The sequence below is a fragment of the Diorhabda carinulata genome, chromosome X (assembly GCF_026250575.1).
Source record: "Diorhabda carinulata isolate Delta chromosome X, icDioCari1.1, whole genome shotgun sequence".
NCBI classification, from domain to species: Eukaryota; Metazoa; Arthropoda; class Insecta; order Coleoptera; family Chrysomelidae; genus Diorhabda; species Diorhabda carinulata.
Window position 1 is genome coordinate 15535532 of NC_079472.1, and position 18904 is coordinate 15554435.

General features: G+C 31.1%; 3 protein-coding genes across 3 annotated transcripts; 1 reads left to right on the plus strand and 2 right to left on the minus strand.

Annotated features, from left to right (window-relative positions):
* Nucleotides 1–357: 357 nt before the first annotated feature.
* On the minus strand, nucleotides 358–6418 carry LOC130902110 (WASH complex subunit 2). The gene is made up of 15 exons (XM_057813948.1): nucleotides 6166–6418; nucleotides 5930–6112; nucleotides 5738–5877; nucleotides 5510–5687; nucleotides 5299–5451; nucleotides 5046–5178; nucleotides 3932–4155; nucleotides 3716–3871; nucleotides 2648–3659; nucleotides 2041–2452; nucleotides 1632–1957; nucleotides 1337–1575; nucleotides 946–1072; nucleotides 584–889; nucleotides 358–524 (listed from the first exon to the last, which is right to left on the minus strand). The coding sequence occupies exons 1-15, from the start codon at nucleotides 6283–6285 to the stop codon at nucleotides 442–444; spliced, it is 3792 nt and encodes a 1263-aa protein (XP_057669931.1). The 5' UTR covers nucleotides 6286–6418; the 3' UTR covers nucleotides 358–441.
* A 229-nt stretch (nucleotides 6419–6647) lies between these two features.
* On the plus strand, nucleotides 6648–7546 carry LOC130901363 (uncharacterized). Its single transcript, XM_057812688.1, has 2 exons — nucleotides 6648–6937; nucleotides 6998–7546. The coding sequence occupies exons 1-2, from the start codon at nucleotides 6758–6760 to the stop codon at nucleotides 7187–7189; spliced, it is 372 nt and encodes a 123-aa protein (XP_057668671.1). The 5' UTR covers nucleotides 6648–6757; the 3' UTR covers nucleotides 7190–7546.
* A 2644-nt stretch (nucleotides 7547–10190) lies between these two features.
* LOC130901370 (myrosinase 1-like) lies at nucleotides 10191–16285 on the minus strand. Its single transcript, XM_057812707.1, has 9 exons — nucleotides 16101–16285; nucleotides 13886–14155; nucleotides 13578–13833; nucleotides 13334–13478; nucleotides 13186–13280; nucleotides 12805–13101; nucleotides 11452–11589; nucleotides 10560–10666; nucleotides 10191–10501 (listed from the first exon to the last, which is right to left on the minus strand). The coding sequence occupies exons 1-9, from the start codon at nucleotides 16190–16192 to the stop codon at nucleotides 10258–10260; spliced, it is 1644 nt and encodes a 547-aa protein (XP_057668690.1). The 5' UTR covers nucleotides 16193–16285; the 3' UTR covers nucleotides 10191–10257.
* Nucleotides 16286–18904: the final 2619 nt, after the last annotated feature.

Consider the following 18904-nt stretch of genomic DNA (forward strand, 5'->3'; position numbering starts at 1 on the left):
CAAAATTACTATAAATACTTCAAACGTATCATAAGATCTACCTATATTTGGAATATACAGGTTTTCCTCTCAGATGGTGGAATGAAATACTGATTTAATTGGACTAATAAACATACAGAAAGGAACTAAGATAAATGGAAATTGTAAAAGCAATAGAGTATGATGAAATGATAGGGAATATGATCGAGAAGTAGGCGGGAAGAAATCTTATTAATACGAAAAACAAAATATGAAAGTAAAAACTATATCAGGGAACAAAAAATAGGTGGAGGTTTCGATGGTCTTTATTAAAACCAATTTAAAAACAATGAATATTATTTTATTTTATACAATATAATTAAAATATATTTTTATATATGAATAATAATTATTTTTTATTAGGAATAAACTTTATATATATCACAATAGTATGTAAAATCATAATAATTTTTGATTTTGTAGTTATAATAAATTCGATAAGGGATCTTCTTCAGTTTCGACATTTTCTAGTTTCTTAATTGTAGGTTCAACTTTTTGTGTCTTTACTGAAAAATAATTTATCTTTAATAAATACGAATACACACTGAATATATTCAATTCTTACCTGTTGATTTGTTAGTTTTTCTATCCAAAAATAAATCATCTTCACTGGAACTATCATCAAACAAAGATTTATTTATATTAGCTTTCTTCCCAATTCCCTTCTTATTTTTTTGAATACCAAAAAGATCGTCATCAGATTCACTACCAGATCCGAAAAGATCTTTTTTTGTATTTCGTTTAATTGTTTCATTTTTAATTTCCTCCAAAGGCGAATCAATGCTATTAGAATCCGATTTACTTTTTATATTTTCATTATTGTTATTTTTCTTAGAAACAATCTGTTTGTTTGTTTCTGTTGAATTTGAAACTAAAATATCAACACGTTATAACGCAACACAAAATGTTCTAAAAACCTACTAGTACCTTGTTGTATTACAGCCTCCAATTCATCCGAATCTGGAGATAATTCACCAGAAGTAGATTTACGTATAGCTTCTTGCCTTCCTCTTCTACTCGGCGGTCTCCTCTTAGTAGGAATACGCACTCTCCCCTTAAACATTTTTTATATTTATGGATTATTTATATTAACAGTAAAGTTCATCAAGGGTTTTGTGCTCAAAATGATGTAATATATATAAAAGAGGAAAAAGCCTTGATATTCTCACATTAAAAATAGTCAAACAGAAGGAAAGTAAAAAATTTTTGCATAATCTCCAAGAAAAATTTAAAAATCGATTTATCAATTCGTTTCAGAATTTTTTTGACACGCATATATAGCACAAAAATAATTTGCTATGGTTAAGTTTTTTATTACCTTGGTAATATTTGGCAAGATTTCTACTCTATCTGTTGTGTCAAATCCGATGGATGTCTCTGGCTCCAATTTATTATTTTCGTCTTCATTTTCACTTAAATTAATAACATTCGAAATTTCATTCTCACTATCATCACAACTTTGTGATTTTGATAAACTACCAATTTTTTGTTGAGAATAACCAGGTAGTAAGGCTTCGACGTTAATGTTCAAACTTTGCTTCAGTTTTCCTGGAGACGCTAAAAAATAAATTGATTAAAAAACTAAGGAAAATATATATTGACTGAATTTTTACATTTGTTTTCGTTATTTTTCTTCTGGTTTTGATTATTCTGATTCTTTAGCATTTCTGTGATACTAGCAATTTTTTTGTTAACAACTTCCTTGTTTTCTAATAGTTCTTCATTTTCTATTATTTTTTCATTTTTAATATTTTGCACGTCTTCGGAAGAAACATCTAATGTTTCACTAGGTACTACATCAATGGTTATTTTAGAGTCCTCTGCTATAATGGAAAATTGTGATGGATTTGTAATCAAAATACTATCCTCGAGTATTTCCGAAGATAATCTGCTCGATGAAGAAGCTTGAGGATCAAACAATGAATCATCCGTATCGATCCTTCAAAAAAAAACGGATTTATCGAAGTAACATTAATATTTATAGAAAACTTTCTTATATAAATAAACCAAACATATACATACCTTATGTTACTAGGGTTTTTTACGATTCCACTCGATTCGTCTTCATTTAAAGAAGGAGGTTCATTATCAAACACACTCGATATAATTATGTCGTTCTTATCCCGCCCATACCCTAAGAAATCTTCGGTATCTGACAAAATATCAGATTTATTATCCCACTCGTAATCATCTGGAGGTGGAGTCGATTCAAACAAAGCCACCACTGGCACAGAATCTTGTACAAAGAGCTTCTCGGATGTAGAACCGGAAATTATATCATTTGATGTTGGAGACGTAGAAGTTTTAAGAAATGGATCAGAAACATATTCGGATTCACAAATTTTGTTTGAAATAGAACTTTGTACAATTCCACTTTCTTTTATTATATTTGAATCTGGTTTTTGGGCAATCGGAGGTTTGTTTGATGTGTCTTCTGCAATTAGTAATATTTATGTTTATCAATTATGTGAATTTCTCATTTGATTTACGTATTATCAAAATGTAGGAAATTTCAAATAGGTTAAATATTGATTGTAAAATTTTATCGACACGCGAGTGAAAAATGAATGCACCAAATTCAGAATTAACTAATCAAGAATAATAATTCACGATAAATATAAATACAAACCTCTTTTTACATCATTAAATGAATGGAATTTCTTATTAGTGCCAAACAAACCAACTTCATCCATGTCATCATCAAATAATGACATGTTATTTTCTTCTAATACAGAGCTACTTTTACTATCATCCTTTTCAATTCGTTGCGATTTTGAATAATCTTCGTCTTGTTTAATAGTATCTATATTATATGCAAATTTATTTGTGTCTTCATTTGTGCCAGGCTTACTTTTATCAAATTTATTCTTTACAAAATCTTTAGTGTTTTCTACTTGAGCTATTTTTATTATATCTTGATCAGTCTTGATTTCTTTTTTAATGCTAAACAAGTCATCGGAACTTTCAGGTTCTTCAAACAAATTGAAATCGATTTTCTTTGTAACATTGGCAAATATATCATCTTCGTCATCTTCTTCATTATCATCAAATAAACTTGCAAGTTTAGATTTTACACTCAGCTGTTTATCTTTACTAAATGAAGAATTATCTGTAAACTGTACAGATTTTTTATCAATTTCTCCACTTGGTTTATCAAAGTTTGTGTTAATACCGATATTTTCTATTTTTTCATCTTTATCAAGACTATTTTTAATATTTGATGTTTTATTATTATCTTTGATCATAGGAGGACCTGTAGAAAATAATGCATCATCAAATAGATCCGATTTCTTTTCTTTGTTTTTCTTGGGTATATTAAAGAGATCATCTTCTTTTTCTGATTCATCATCATCATCATCAAACAAACTTAAAATTTTCTTTTTCTTTTTTAATGTTTCTGAACTAGATTTATTACGATTTTCTTTGTTCAAATCATCATCAAACAAGTTGGTTTTTTTACTGTTTATTTTTGTAAATATATCTTCATCATTATCTTGAAATAAATTCAAAATCTTCTGGGAAGCGACTTCATCTTTTCCAAGTATCTTATTTTCTTGGTTTTCAGAACTGATATTTTGTCTTTTCTTAATAGAATCATTGATATTTTCTTTACCAAAGACAGAAACACCTCCTACGGGTTTCTAAAACATTAATGAAACCTATTAATCTAAATGTTCTAACTATAATGAAGTTTTACCTTTTTTGTTGACGTTACTCTATCTAATGCAGGCGGTTCGTCCTCAATTAAAGGAATGACAGATTTTTGGTATTGTAAAAAAGTATTTTGTTTATTTCGATTTGAAGAAATTACTTCATCATCACTGTCATCACTATCGAAGAGACCTTTAGATACCTTGAATACAAAAAGTAACAATAAAATACTTACAAAAGAAATCTGCGTTATTGTATTTACCTGTGATGATTGAGGAAGGAAATTATTATTTATTGATGTATTTTCAAATACATCATCTACACTTTTCTGTGTATTGTGAGTCAGAACACCTTTTTTCCCACTATCTTTAAACAAAGTGTCTTCATCATCATCTTCATCGAAAAGATTCTTACCACCAGAAAAAATACCTTTTGTAGTTTTATTTTCAGAATCACTTAAAGGTGGAGGTTCATCAGCAAATAAACCTGATTAAATTTCAAAATGAACAATTGCATACAACATAATGGTTTTATTAATTTTAACAATGTACAAATCTAATAATACTTCTATGAAAATTAAAGAGAAATGTACAAAAACCCCAGCTAATTTAGTGCCTCATGGATGAGTATTAACCTACTATGTCAAGATTTTTGGAAAGCAAATATCTCCAATATCCAGCAAACTGTAGTCATACTCTTCAAAATGCTAAGGCTTGAAAGAAATCCAGTTGCAGGCCCTCTAAAATCTTGATGAAGCAAATTATAAAAACAGTTGTCTTAGCGGTTGGAATAGTAAAATTGATTTTGATTTACATCATTACCACACCCACAGCCTTGACCTAGTCTTTTTTATTTTTCCCCGTATCATAGAACATTTACTATACTTGAAATCAAAATGCAATGTTTGATTAGTTATTATTAAATCTTAAAAGAGAAATAACTTTCAGATAGAAATATCAGTTATGTTGGGGAGTGTAATTTGTAATTATCCTGTCATTATGTTTTTAGAATTAAATCCTTCCTAATAATAATTGAAGTTGATACTATCCGATATCCTCCCAACTAGATTGAATAAAAAGTATTCGATATTTTCTTTGTGATATTTTTTGACTGTTTAGTATGATACAATAGTGAACGGACAGTTTCCATATCTAGTTATGAAGATAACACAATTGGTTTTAATTAGTTAAGTCTCATTCACCAAAATTTGTGATCTCTAGTGTTCAATCTGTGTAAATTAAATTTATACAGAAGATATAAAATTGAATCTAAATTTCTGCATTTTATCAGATAGAGAGTTAGTATCCAATAAGATGATAATTCAAACTTGTACATTAGACCTAAAATCTGATTTATACATTGAAAAACTAGATTACCTAAAAACGTATTATTCTTAATCGGTTGAATAGGTTTTGAATTTATTTCTTCAGAAATCTTTTCTTCTTTACTTATTACATTATCCAACTTAGCTGTCAATTGCTCAGCAAAAATTTTATTTGAAATGGGAACCTGAAATTAAATAAATATTTTTTCATGACCTACATGAAATGAACAAGTGCAACTTATGCACTAGTTCATAGAACAGAATATTAAGTATTTTCAGCAGTATACAACAACTTGTACTCTTACCTTTGTGGGTAAAGAACTTGAGCTTTCACTTCCCTCAGTTGAAGCAGTTGATTCAGGAATTTTGACAATATTTTTTATATTAGCATTAGTTACATGTTTATTTTCGGTGGTACTATGTGAAAAATCTATTTCAGAGCTAGTTTCAGAAGTAAACTACAAAAAATTAAGAGTTATATATACCAACAATTGTATGAAATGAAATTATTTTCACCGTTAAATCTTTAGGTAAGTTGTTATCACTATCGGAATCACTATAAACTTCTTCAGATTTTTGAGAATCTGTATCATTAAATTCATCTTCTAAATACCAATTGGTGTACCATTCTTTTGAACCAATTAAAGGAGGTAAGGGTCTATCTGTATACACGTCTATTGGTTTCAATACAAAACTAAAAAAAGAAACTTTTCTCATTAGTAAAAACATTTGAATATCAATTACCTTTTTTCTGATTCGTCTTCACTGTCACTAATTGATATTTCCACAGTTTCAAAATATTTATCAAGCAATTCAACTTCTAATGTCAAATTAACATCAAAATGTGTTTCTTCTTCTGATTGTTTTGCATTTTGTTCTAGAACCTAATTCAAATTAATGTTGGGTTAATTTTTTTATTACTGTTATTGGTATTACTTTTTCATTTCCATTACTGTCCAAGGTTTCGTCGTCATCATAGACCCTACTTTCTATAAACTGAGTATTTTTCAAACTCTGAAATTCATTTTGAGACAAATCTAGTTGTAAACCTACTTCATTTAAATCCTTTAAAAGATCATTTACATTTTTATTCAAATTATCTGTTTTTGTAAGCAAATTCTAAAAATAAAGAATGTTTTACGAAAAAATATGTTCGAATCTGGTATCCTTACATTTGCAAATTGTTTAATTGTATTCAATAGGGCCACATCTCCAGCTAGTGACCAGTTTTCGGCATTTGCAATAATCTCATCCGTACTCCACGGTCTATTCCAATTTTTATCGGTGTCCATTTTAAAAAATATGTATCTATAACTTGAAATTATAAAAATATGAGTATTTTAGAAACAAGTAATAATAAATAATTTCGTCTATAACCAGCTGTTCTTCTTTTTTTATCACTGTCGCTGTCACATACTGTATATCGTATAATTTGTAACTATCAAAATTTTCTCTATCGGTAAATAAACTTTTGAAAGCCTTAAATAATTTTTATTTGAAATTAAATGAAATCTTATTACATTATAGAGTAAATTTGATAAAAAAGAACTTCTACACTCTAAAAATTTTTTATTGAGAATTGACTAATTCTAAACGAACGCACCACTCTGTAGAGTATATGGATTATGTAAATAGCAAACTGTCAAATCTAACCTTAAAAGTTACCGGGTTTCTGTTGATATTTGAATGGGGGTATACAAGTGTTATAGATGTATAGTTTGAGTTTTGCTATTTGTATCTACCAATATCATTATTTTTAAAAATATGTCAGGGTATAAACGGTCATATACCATAGAAGAAGACAATAAGATACTGACATATATTGTATCGACTGGATCGTTTTATCACTTAAAAGGAATATTATTTTGGAAACAACTTGAAGATTCCCAAGCTTTTCATGGAACTCGAACGTGGATGAGTCTGAAAAATCGCTTTATAAAATCGGTAATATAGAAAAATTGCACTCCCAATAATTCAATACTAAATTACTATTTTTTTTCATAGATTTTACCCAGTATTCACAATGATTTATATACTTTATCAGATTCTGATAAAAAGAAAATTGTTGATGGATACTTTAATAGACCTATTGTGGAGGAATGCGAAATTAAAGAATCAGGCTCGTCAAATCCACAACAGTTAGATGATACTGTGGGAACCACTGGTTCTGATGATGTGATTGTTATTAATGGTTAGCGATTCCCTATTTATATTTTAGAAGGAATTTTTACTTTCTTTACTTCTCATATATAAATATATATTTCATTTATAATGTTCATTTTAAGTACAAATAATATTTTATTTATTTATTGAATAAATGCTTTTTAGTTATTGTTTTGTGTAATTGGGTGTTATAATTTAACCTGTCTTTGGTTTCATTAGTTTTTCATTTCTACAAATTGAATTAATCCTTAATAACGTAGTGTTTCAATTTTGATTCCAATCTTTTAAACAGAATGTTCACATTACTATTAGTTTTTTTTATAGGTTGGCTGTACGTATTTTACTGTTGTATATTCTTTCCAACGAAATTAAAAAAAAAATCAAACATCATTATTGTTTTATCTTATCTATGACATATTACTTGCGCGGCAAAGTGAACAAGTAAATACATTTTACTAAAAGTTTTGTTGAATATAAATTTGATATATTTTCTTTTTCTGAAGAATATAAATACTTTTGAGGTAAGTGAATATAATGTTTTCGCTAAGATATAATTATTTTTTGCGAGTGCATGTTTTACTTGAAGAAACTAGTGCATTTTTTGTGAGTATCAATTTTGATATTTCAGGCATTTCACACTACATAAAACCTACCTACTAATTCTTTAGCTATAAAAACTTTTTGAACTTTCGTTTCATTATTTTTCTGCATGGCTTGGTGTTGGATTACTTTTATTTTTATTTTATTATAGAAATTTATCAAAAATGCGTCCAGAAGAGATTGATAGCATATACGTTTTATGGTCTCTGTCAGGGTATGCCAACAGTTTGGAGATTTACTCAGGAGCTAAGGACATAGACCGTAATGTATCCAGAGGAACATATCACGAAAATGTGGCCTCTCACGAAGGCCAAGAATTGTCGGCCACAAGTTGGAAAGATAACAAACAAGTACTATTAGTTTCCACGTATGTAGGCGCTGAATCAGCGGATATTATAACCCGCTACGAAAAAAAACTAAAGGCCAATGTTTAAGTATCATGTCCTCGGGTCATAAAAGAATATAACGCACACATGGGCGGCGTTGATTTGATTGATAGCTTCTTTGGTCGAAATCGCATCCGCATAAAGTCGAGAAAGTGGACAACGAGGCTCTTCTACCACTTGTTAGACATGACTACCATCAATGCTTAAGTAGTATACAAAAAGGGAAACACGGTGAAAGGAAGACTTCAGAAGAATATTATGAAGTTAGCAGATTTTAGAACTGAGCTTGCCGATACTTTATGTAGATGTCAAAGTCACTCGAAAAATAAAAGGGGAAGACCCAGTACCAACAGTCGACAAGATACTACAGTACTTTTTAAAAGACCCCGGACAGGGGTGCAAGTACTACCCTCTACTGACGTGCGTTGCGATTGTATTGGTCATGAAAAAATATTTATGGATTCTAGAAATAAGTGTAAATTTAATAATTGTAGGAAACTCTTGGTTCTGTAAAAATTGTAAAGTGTCGTTATGCGATAATAAAAACAACCAATGTTTCGCATTATTTCGTGCATCTGATTTCTGATTTCTTTATGGCCTTAATGCCTGAAGTATCAAAATTGATACCTGTTTTTTTTTCTAAATAAATATGTAAAATAACTATTGTGATTTTTTAGCTATTTTTCCCTTCATCTAGCCCTCAAGCAAACACAGTAATATTAAAAAAAATCACTCTCGTAAATCAGGCTACTAAGGGTTAAATGATTCAATAAGATCCTTGTATAGTTAAGTTCGGACACGAGCGGACGTTCACCTAAGAAATTTATGGCGGCTCCAATAACAAAAGCGCTCGAAACAGTGGTCTGTTCAAATATTCGAACAATTGAGACATATTTAAATTATTGAAATTTAATAAAGTAACCATTATTTATAAATATAAATAATGAGGTTACAAAAGAAGACGAGTCAAATGACATTTTTTAAGTAAAATACGAGGCAAACAAATGCAAGTGTAGTCAGTTTTGTTTACTTTCGTGAAACCACTTGACAGGAGAGACAGATGCCGCGTGCCAATAAATTCTTAAAGGGATTGAATGGAAAATGACAACCATATATGCAATACTTCCATATATGTAATATTTCTATATGGATAGTTTCTATAAGTGGAAGCTGATTCGACTAAGGAAGACATAATGATAACTCTTTCTATATCTTTTGAGGTTCCAATTTGGCTCTGCGCATTCTCAAGCATGCGCAGTATAGATTGTCTCTCTCGAGCGAGAGAGACAATTAATATTGTCGGCACCGAACGTAGGGACTTTTTTCCGATGCCAACTGTCCATATAGGAGTATTACATATATGAGGTAAACATAGTATCTCATGCACATGGTCGTTAAGGCTCGTGTCCAAACTTTCGTATACAAACTCTACTGATTCAATGAAGAATGAGCTACCTACAAGAGAAAATCGAAATTTGAAACCTTTTCCTATGCAGTGTATTATTATTTATAATTAGTGGCAGCTATGATGCAATGGGGAGAGTTTTGCATAATGTCAAACAATTGGCAAGATTTATCTTCATAATATGTTTACTATACAACAGTTTTATTGTTAATTTATAGTCCTTATTCTCAAGATGAATCAGTTAAATTCGCAACACTTATAATACTTACTAATAGTGTTAGATAAGGTTATGTTTATTAATAATTGTTTTGTTATTATGGAGAATTGTGTTTGGTTTTTTTATTGTGTCACAGTCGACTGCATTAATAATATTAATAACAAACTTTCTTTATTCGAATCGTGGTATTTTTAGTGGAATAATAATAGTTTTCTAATATATTTAGCGATCAAAATTTATATCACGTTTTTCCAAATAACCCATATTACAATTTGTGGAAAATCCACAACGATGCGTTCTTTTTAACTTATTGCATTTGAACAATTAATCGTACACTAGATACAAATTCATTTGGCAGTGATGTTGATTACTGAGAAAGTTTAATTGGTTATTATTTTTGGGGCAGATTGGGAATTAAAAAAACTCTTAGAAATTAAAACAAATTTATTTGATAAAAATGACAAAACAAATGTTGAACTTCAGGTGTTTGTAACTAAATAGAAAAATAAAATATTACAGGTACAATTATAAAAAAGGCTTCTATAAAATGTTGGCTACCACTGTTATGATGTTCAGTTGTAGAGCTTGGAGTGGTTGAGCTAGGTTCAGTGATAGCATGTGGTATGTATGGGATTCTTCCCTTTTCTATTAATTCTCGGAAAAATTTGACAGACTTTTTGGGTGTTCTCTTTCTTTCAGGATCCTCGAAATCGACCGAAAAAAATCCCATGTGAACACTGAAAATCAATAAATTGAGGTTAGGCGAAATTTGATATCCCTTAAAAAAATTTCTACCTGTATCCTTTCCTCCATTCAAAGTTATCTAAAAGACTCCACATGGTGTACGCCTTGACCTTTACTTCATATTTATAAATGGCGTCCAGTACGGCTGTTAAGTAATCCTACAAAAAATTTTATATCGAGATATGTTGTTCATTTGGTTATGTTATTTTTTTGCCCTATAGTGTACACTATCTACTACCTTATACTATCACTCACAATTTGATGACTTTCTTCAGATACCAAAAGTATGATTTTTTTTAAGTTAAAAGTAACCACAAGAGGGTTAATCCTAACACTTGAACTTCTGGTTGTAGTGTTCAAGATAGACGTGCCTCGGTAGTTGATTCCACAGGCTCGCACATCTCCAAAAAAAATCCCGATAAATTACAGCTCGGAAGAGCATCTGCGTTGGTAGTATCGGTAAAACAAAGTCTGCTCGGCGACCTTTCTTTTATATTATCTTCTGTATTGAGTCGAGTATTTCAGAGTATACTTAGCGCCGAGCTCCAAAATTCCAAAAATGGACGCATCTGGCGTCCTTGTAGAGGAGTACATAGCTTTTTAATCTCGAAGAGGGCTGCGAGCTTTTGTGAAGCTACTACCTAAGCTAATTCGATCACGTGACTATGCCAGGACATATTGCTAGTGTTGGTGGAATGTATTCAATATGTAAATCATCGTTGTTACCACAGACTCCTCCTCAACCTATTGGATATTGTCGAGTGTTTTTTTAAGTGTTCTAGACTGCTTGAGGAACAATAAGAGAAACAAGATTGTATACGGAGGCTTTAGCTATTATTTTTTGCGAGAAAATTGAGAATTTTTGGACAAAAACGTTGTCGCTAACAATATTTTATGTAAACGGTACAATAAATTCAAAAATTTTTATTAGATTAGTACTTACAGTTAAATAATTTATTCTTTCTTTATCGTCTAAAGTACTGCCATCGTCGGCTACACCATTTTCTGTAATATAAATATCTGGATTGTTGTAGTTATTTTTAATCCAATTTAAATATTCACATAAACCATTTGGATAAATCTAAAACGTAATATTTATGTAAAACATGTCGTACAATAAAATTATAAGGAAAATAACAATTATTGAATGCAGACGATACATATATAGAAGAAAAATGGAGCATAAATGTCTTAAACGAAGCCTATTTTCCTCGATACACCATAAATAGAGACATATTAAGTTAAAATGAATTTTCTACCAAAAGTCACCATGAATGTTGAGGCATTTGTCGAAACAGGGGACCCGTAGTAAGCCGAGGCTTTTCGTTGGGAGCCATGCATTCAATTCTCGAGATGATAGACACTAAGTGCTAGATCAGGTCTATAAAATGGGCGGTTAAACTTTTGAAGAAGTTCTTTTATCACATTATGTGGTAGTCTTGTCATAATCAGAACCACGCCAAATAACAGCACACCTCTTCATTTGTTTTGTATAGCTCTCCGAAGGCGACGCGACGTAGGATCTAACAGTAAAGCTCCTTTGTTATTTTTGTTTCTTGTGCCATAAAATTAACAATATATCGCCTTTTTTGGATACAATAATCTGCTTCCTCATTATTATTCCGTGCTAGAAATATTAGGAATGGTGATAATTTTATATAGGGATCACCGACCACCTTCACTTTGACTTTCGGCACATTTCATACACCATTGTTTGACAACTTTGTCAATCACACAGTGTTGACCGTTCACTGCACTCATCCTGTGGTGGATATTGGCTGCACTGCGTCCTTTGGACTGTGGAAAACACTTAGTTATTCACAGTTGATGGGAATGTCGATCGTTACAGTTCTGCGACTATTTAGGGATTAGAGCCAGCAGCAGTTGAGTATCTCACTAAATGTATGGCTAGTTCTTCGACATCGTCAAGAGATAGATAGACTTGGAAACGGGTGTAAAAGAGTGAGTCGTAAGCACCTCTAAAAGCTGTTTAAAATGGAGCAAAACGTTGAGCAAAAAATTGCATGAATATAAAAGTGAATAAATAGTTTAGAAATAAAAAGCTACTAATTTTAGGGACAGTTCTCAAAGGGCACAATAGATCTATCAGGTTTCATTAACTCCGCGAGCTAGGACTCAATTCTACTTAGGAGGACATGATAGATTTGGCCGAGCGAACGTAAGGATCTAAAGTACACATCATAACCTTCAATTTTTTGTTAAGAGGCATGTACGTGTCGTATCTTCGAAGTTGTGATGTGGGGTGCCATTGCTTGTTGATGAGGAAACAACTCACCGAAGTGGTTCCATCAATAGATGTATTCCATTTTGGATCGTTTTCAGCGCTTGTTCTCAAATCGTTATCGTAGGAAACGCTATCAAAATCTGCCTCCTCAACGTTTTTAATTAGTTTTGTATCGTAAAAATTGAATGCCACGTAATCGGCAGTTCCATTAATCTGGCTTATATCGTCTTCGGTAAAAGGTGGTAAACGTGATTTCGTGAAGGATTCGTTTGAGCTTCTTTCCGCCACTCTTTGTTTCACTACTTCAGGCCAATCTCCAAAGAATATCGGGTGGGCATATAAACCAAACTAAAAACATTTATTAATAAGTTAAGAAACATATCAAAAGGTTGATCTAGGTATTGATAAATCGGAAATCGACAAAAAACTTACCTCAAAAGCAAGTTTTCTCGATGCCGCTTCTTTGTGTTCTTCTTCATCGGAATAAGGTATACTCCAAACACCATCAATTGCCATTGTAATTTTTCCTATAATGAATAATTATGAAATTAATCTAATAACGTGTAATTTATATCATCACCTCCAAGATTTTTGAATTTTTCTTGATACAAATTGTAAGCTGCGGCATGTGCTTTAATGATATGATAGGAACAAAGATAATCAGATACACCACTTTCCGTGTATCCAGGTGCCATACTACCTTTACCGTACCCACCTTGACAAACCTACAATTATATTAAAAAAAAAATTGTTTCTCATGTTCCGCGATAATTTAAATGCTCCGACAATTTTATCAAAGGCTATATACTATTAAGTTTTCATACTTGTTTCGGTTCGTTGATGGTTATCCAGAGTTTCACAGTTGGCAGACTTTCGAATACTATTTCTGCGTAATCTCGAAAGTATTCAACAATTTTGGGGTTCACCCATCCACCGATATCTTGAATGGTTTCGGGTAAATCCCAATGGTAGATTGTTACCATTGGAGTCATGTTGCGTTTTTCGATTTCTTTAACAACATTTTGATAATACATGATACCATCGATATTTTTGATATTGTTGTACCCATTGGGTAAAATTCTGAAAATAGGTTGTTTTTCAGATACTCATACGTCAACATTGACATCCTTACCTTGTCCAAGAAACCGAAAACCTGTAATGGGTCAAACCCATATCCGCGGCCAGAGCAATATCTTCTTTATATTTATGAAACGAATCACAAGCGATGTCAGCGTTTGATCCGTCAACGATTCTGGAGGAATTTGTGTGGACGAAATGATCCCATATACTTTCGCCCTTCCCTGATGTATTCCAAGCCCCTTCGATTTGATACGCAGCCGTTGCTGCTCCGAATGAAAATCCGTCCGGAAATTTTTGGGTATTTATTTCACCAAAACAGACCCTGCAATATAAATTTATGTATTTTTTTTAATAACGAAAGATAATCATCTGATAATCATATCACCAATCATTTTATTCATATTTTTTCAATATTATCGATAGTATTTTATTATTTTGATACTAATAAAGAATAGTTTGAAGTATTGGGTTTATAGCGCTCCGTCTAATTCAACCTCATAGTTTCAACTTGTTGCTTCGATCCACTTTACTCTAGTAGAGCTCGAACGAGACCTCAGTCAAGTTGCTTACGAAAATTGTCTCGAATAGAGTTTCTCATTGATGTCCATCATTTTTAACAATTAACAAATTTTTCGTTAGAGACGCGAATTATTAGAAGATGACCCCTGTGTGACAGTGGCTACTCCAGAAATCATTAAATTAATGGAAATATTTGTTCTAAGCGACCGGCATCTAAAAACAAAAGAAATATTTCCAAAACAATTATTCTAAGGATCCCACATTGATTTAAAAACGACAAAAATTGGAGATTCCATGCCAAATGAATCAAAGGTCAAGAAAAGCACCAAAAAAGCTGTGGCTACAATTTCTTTTTGATTTATTTCATTATTACAACCGTTATCGTAAAAAGCCGAGGCGTGTGTTTGTTTTTTAAGGCTACTGTATACGAATGTGATCGAGATTGAACATCCACCATACAACCCCGATCTACATGCATCATATTTTTATATTTTAATCCTGAAAATTTTTTAGAAATGAAGGAAAAATAAATATAATGAAAAATAATCACAATTCTTTCTATGTTATTTTAAAAAAACTTATGGACTGCACTACGTATACTTTTGTATACTGTATCATTATCTTCGTCATTTTATTGAATTAATGAATCTTTTATCTACTATGTGATGTTATATATATCTTATTTTTTTTAGATGTCGAGTAAAATTCAAGAGGAAAACAAACAACAAAGGAATTGATAGTTATTTATAGACCAACCTCGAAATGAAATTTTCTAATGTGATTTGATATTTCGAAGATTGCAAGAATCAAGCTAATTGTGATCTAAGTTTGCGAGACACACATTTTTTAATTGTTGCGACAAAATTAAGGAGGTGTCTATAATATAAGGAACAGTCTTTTCCATGAAATGAATAAAATTGAGACTCACATTTATGTATATAATTAAAACTCGGAATTTTGTAAATTCTGTGCAATCGTTAAGACCCAGTCTGCTGCGAGTTCTCAAAATTCTTATTAAATGAATTTGTGTGTATTATTGAAAGCTAAATAATAAATTACCAATTAAATATTAATGTTATTCAAATTTATAATATACAAGAAATAAAATATTTCTTAATTCGATCAAAAATCCATTGAAATTTTTAGTGTGGCTCAATTTTTAGACATTTAAGTATTATGATACAACGTTTTTTATTAAAGATTCAGTCCATTGGGAATTGTATTATATATCGTTATAGTATTATTTGTTTCAGTAAATCCCACGCTGATATATATTCTCAAAATTCGCCAAAAACATTTGAAAATAAAATCTAAAGATGGAAATTTACGTAGAGTCTCTTTCGAGTCCACTGGGGGTTCACATAGACCACTTTGGGAATCACTGATTTTAATTTTTGATAAATAATATAGAAAATTCTGTGATTCGCGAAGTTTTAAAAAAATGTCTGCTTTGTCGAAACGCATGATAAATATTCAAAAATTAGTCAGAAATTTGATAAAAACCTTTTCGTTTGGATTAAATGAATATTTATTTTATTGATTTCAAAATTTTTAAATAGGATTTTCCATATCTTATTAAAACCGCCTAAAAACGGTAAAAAATATTCAAATGATATTTCCTAATAAAAAAAAAAATATTTTTCCACAAATTTCCGTAAGAAAAATAACGAATTATTACGGATTATTTCCTAATATAATCAAATTTAGCCAAAAGAAAAAAATACAAGATTTAAATTATATATATTTACCTGGAAATCACATTGATGTATATTGTTAATACCAGCAGGTTTGCCATCTTTAACGAGTCTGTCAATATTGGAAAGAAATCAGTTCGAACCATCGAATTTTGTTAAATAGATAAGATTAAAATAATCAATAATTATTATTATTTTTGTTATTTACTTAACATTACGTAAACCTATTTGCTAGAAACAAAATCGGATATTGACGTAGTATTCCACGACCGGGCTTCAAAATCGCTTCTTCAAAATACACGATATGAACCCATACAATGTTTTCAAAAGAAAATACTCTAGTTTCATACATTTTCTATTAATGAATATAGCCGGGATTTGAAATTTTTTAAACCTTTTATAACCTTCGAAATGAGCTTTTTTGTTTTTCCACATTTTCTATGAATAAGTAGCTTTTCTAAACATTCAGTGTATATAATTAATGGATAATTATTGATAGTTCTTGGAACGATTTCACTAGCAATTACATTTGATTCATAGCAATCTTAAATTTTGAGCGCAAAATATTAATTTTACGAATTTAGTAACAATAAATCGCTTTTATCATTATTTCTCAATAGAATAGCTTTTTAAAACAAGTTTATGTTATAAAATGTATAACAGTACCCTATGCAATAGTGATTCCGAAATATGTTGGCCCAAGGACTCTTTCACAAGGAATACTTCATGAAAGAGTCCTTCATATTGTTTAATAATGCATTTTTTCAAGCTGCAATATAGAATATATCTAAAGGAACACATGAAACTTAATAAACGAAAATTTAATCAATAATCTAAGCTATTACGTACAATAATAAGTTGTGTCACAATTTGATTCATCTAGCGACTAAAATGTTGTTTGAAAATGATTTTCCTCGTCGGTTCAGTATAATATTTCAGAATTTTAGAATCAGTTTATTTCTTATGGTTTTTAAGAAATGGCGTTATAACTAAATAGAATTTTACTTGAAAACTAGATTTAGGTGAATATGGCAACATCCCAAATGTGAAATGTGGACAAAATTTTGCATATTTTGAAGTAACGGCTTTTGAGATAATTATGTGATTCCCCGTCGTATATATTATATAGTTACCGATATAACCTACTCACCATATTATTAGGAACGTTCCAAAAAATCTTTTAGACTCTATTATGAATAACATTTGAACTGATTATCTTGAAACAGTACTAATTTTCATATAGTTGTCTTAAAAAAATTATTAATTTGAGAGTAAAACATTTATATATTGATTGAAAAATACGATGGCAAACAGTATTCGTATTCGACACTTTTTGGGTTTGTTTTCAATTTTTATCTCATGATCTGGCAACGCTGCAGTGGATCATAAAAGTACGATACAATCGAAAAATGTGATCAACTTATAAAAATAAATTATAACTCGATTGTAGATTGTTTGGGGATTCTATGCGTGACTTTGAATCTCCGAAATACGTAAATTCCTCACAAAAGAAGCTAATTTTTAAACGTTTTTCATTCCATTTTCTAAAATGTTGATACTACTTCATCGATGTACCTAAGCCTTTTATTGAAATTAGCAAAGTAGATGTTTTGCTGTCTCTATAGATTGCTTACAGAATCTGCTGAAGACCGACCACCAGTTTAATGTAGTTTCTAGATATCACGAGAAGTTGTTCAGACTTTTTAGCTAATACAGTTATAATTCTTTTAGATTGTATTAAGCCATTTAATCGTTAAGACATCCATTCAATTCGTTGGCGATGTGAGATCGAAAGAGGCCATAATGGTCTGTCTCTTTTTTGGCAAGACATTGTCTAGTATATCCTGGTGGTATGTTTTACACATTAGGCCAGCTTGAATGTGCGTTTCAAGGACCTAAAGTCTATAGGAAAAAAAAGTTAATAACCTGAAAAATAGTGAGTGGTTTTTCTAGTGATATGGAGAATTTTTATCTTAAAATTCTCCACCCAGTTCTATTTGTATGCGACAGAAACCAGAGCCGAGACATCAACAACAAAAAGAATAATGAGAACCGCAGAGATGAAAATACTGCGAACCATCGAGGGAGTCACCCGAATAAGGAGTGATGCCATAAGAGAAGAGTTGGGCGTACAGGATGTGGCGAGATGGGTCAATGCACGAAAAAGATTCACGTAGAAAGAATGCCAGAAGACGGAGACCGAACAGACGCAGACCTATCGGCGGACTACCAAAGAGGTTGTACGAGAGCTGGAATTCAGCTTCCCAGGAAGAACCAGTAAGAGAGCTAAACGTACAGGATTGAACAGGACCTGGTTCTATTGAAAGAGGAAGAAGGTTTGAACTACCTGTATGCGACAGAGATGTATTTTAAGCTTGTGGAATATCATTGATTGCTACTTCGAATGATAAGTCTGTGGCCATCACGCTATGCATTTGGTATATGTAGATTAATTGTAAACTAGTTTTTACCCGCGGCTTCGCACGCTTCGAATCCATTAAATAAGTATCAGAAATCATTATAATAGAAAAGAACGAACTCTGTAGCTATATTAGAACCTGAGATATAGATCTATGAATGTAGAAAAATTGCCAAAAACCTACAAAAATCCATAACTCCACATTGAATGTCCGCGCCTAGCTCCTCTCCAACTCAACCGATTTAAGTGTTAAAAAACTCAAAAGAAAAAAGGTGTTTCAGCGAGTGTTCTTCAACCAAAACGAACTCTGTAGCTATATTAGAACCTGAGATATAGATCTTTGAATGTAGAAAAATTGCCAAAAACCTACAAAAATCCATAACTCCACATTGAATGTCCGCGCCTAGCTCCTCTCCAACTTAACCGATTTAAGTGTTAA

Bases quoted from the DNA above. Each gene is read 5' to 3' on its own strand.
- LOC130901370 (XM_057812707.1), bottom strand. From the start codon at position 16,192: ATGGTTCGAACTGATTTCTTTCCAATATTGACAGACTCGTTAAAGATG. The intron at 14,156-16,100 runs GTAAATATATAT...TTTATATTGCAG, and splicing joins TACATCAATGTGATTTCCAG to GGTCTGTTTTGGTGAAATAA. The intron at 10,502-10,559 runs GTAGAAATTTTT...ATTGATTTTCAG, and splicing joins GAATGGAGGAAAGGATACAG to TGTTCACATGGGATTTTTTT.
- LOC130902110 (XM_057813948.1), bottom strand. From the start codon at position 6,285: ATGGACACCGATAAAAATTGGAATAGACCGTGGAGTACGGATGAGATT. The intron at 4,156-5,045 runs GTAATCTAGTTT...AAATTTAATCAG, and splicing joins TAAGAATAATACGTTTTTAG to GTTTATTTGCTGATGAACCT. The intron at 2,453-2,647 runs GTTTGTATTTAT...TACTAATTGCAG, and splicing joins ATTTAATGATGTAAAAAGAG to AAGACACATCAAACAAACCT.
- LOC130901363 (XM_057812688.1), top strand. From the start codon at position 6,758: ATGTCAGGGTATAAACGGTCATATACCATAGAAGAAGACAATAAGATA. The intron at 6,938-6,997 runs GTAATATAGAAA...TTTTTTTCATAG, and splicing joins AAAATCGCTTTATAAAATCG to ATTTTACCCAGTATTCACAA.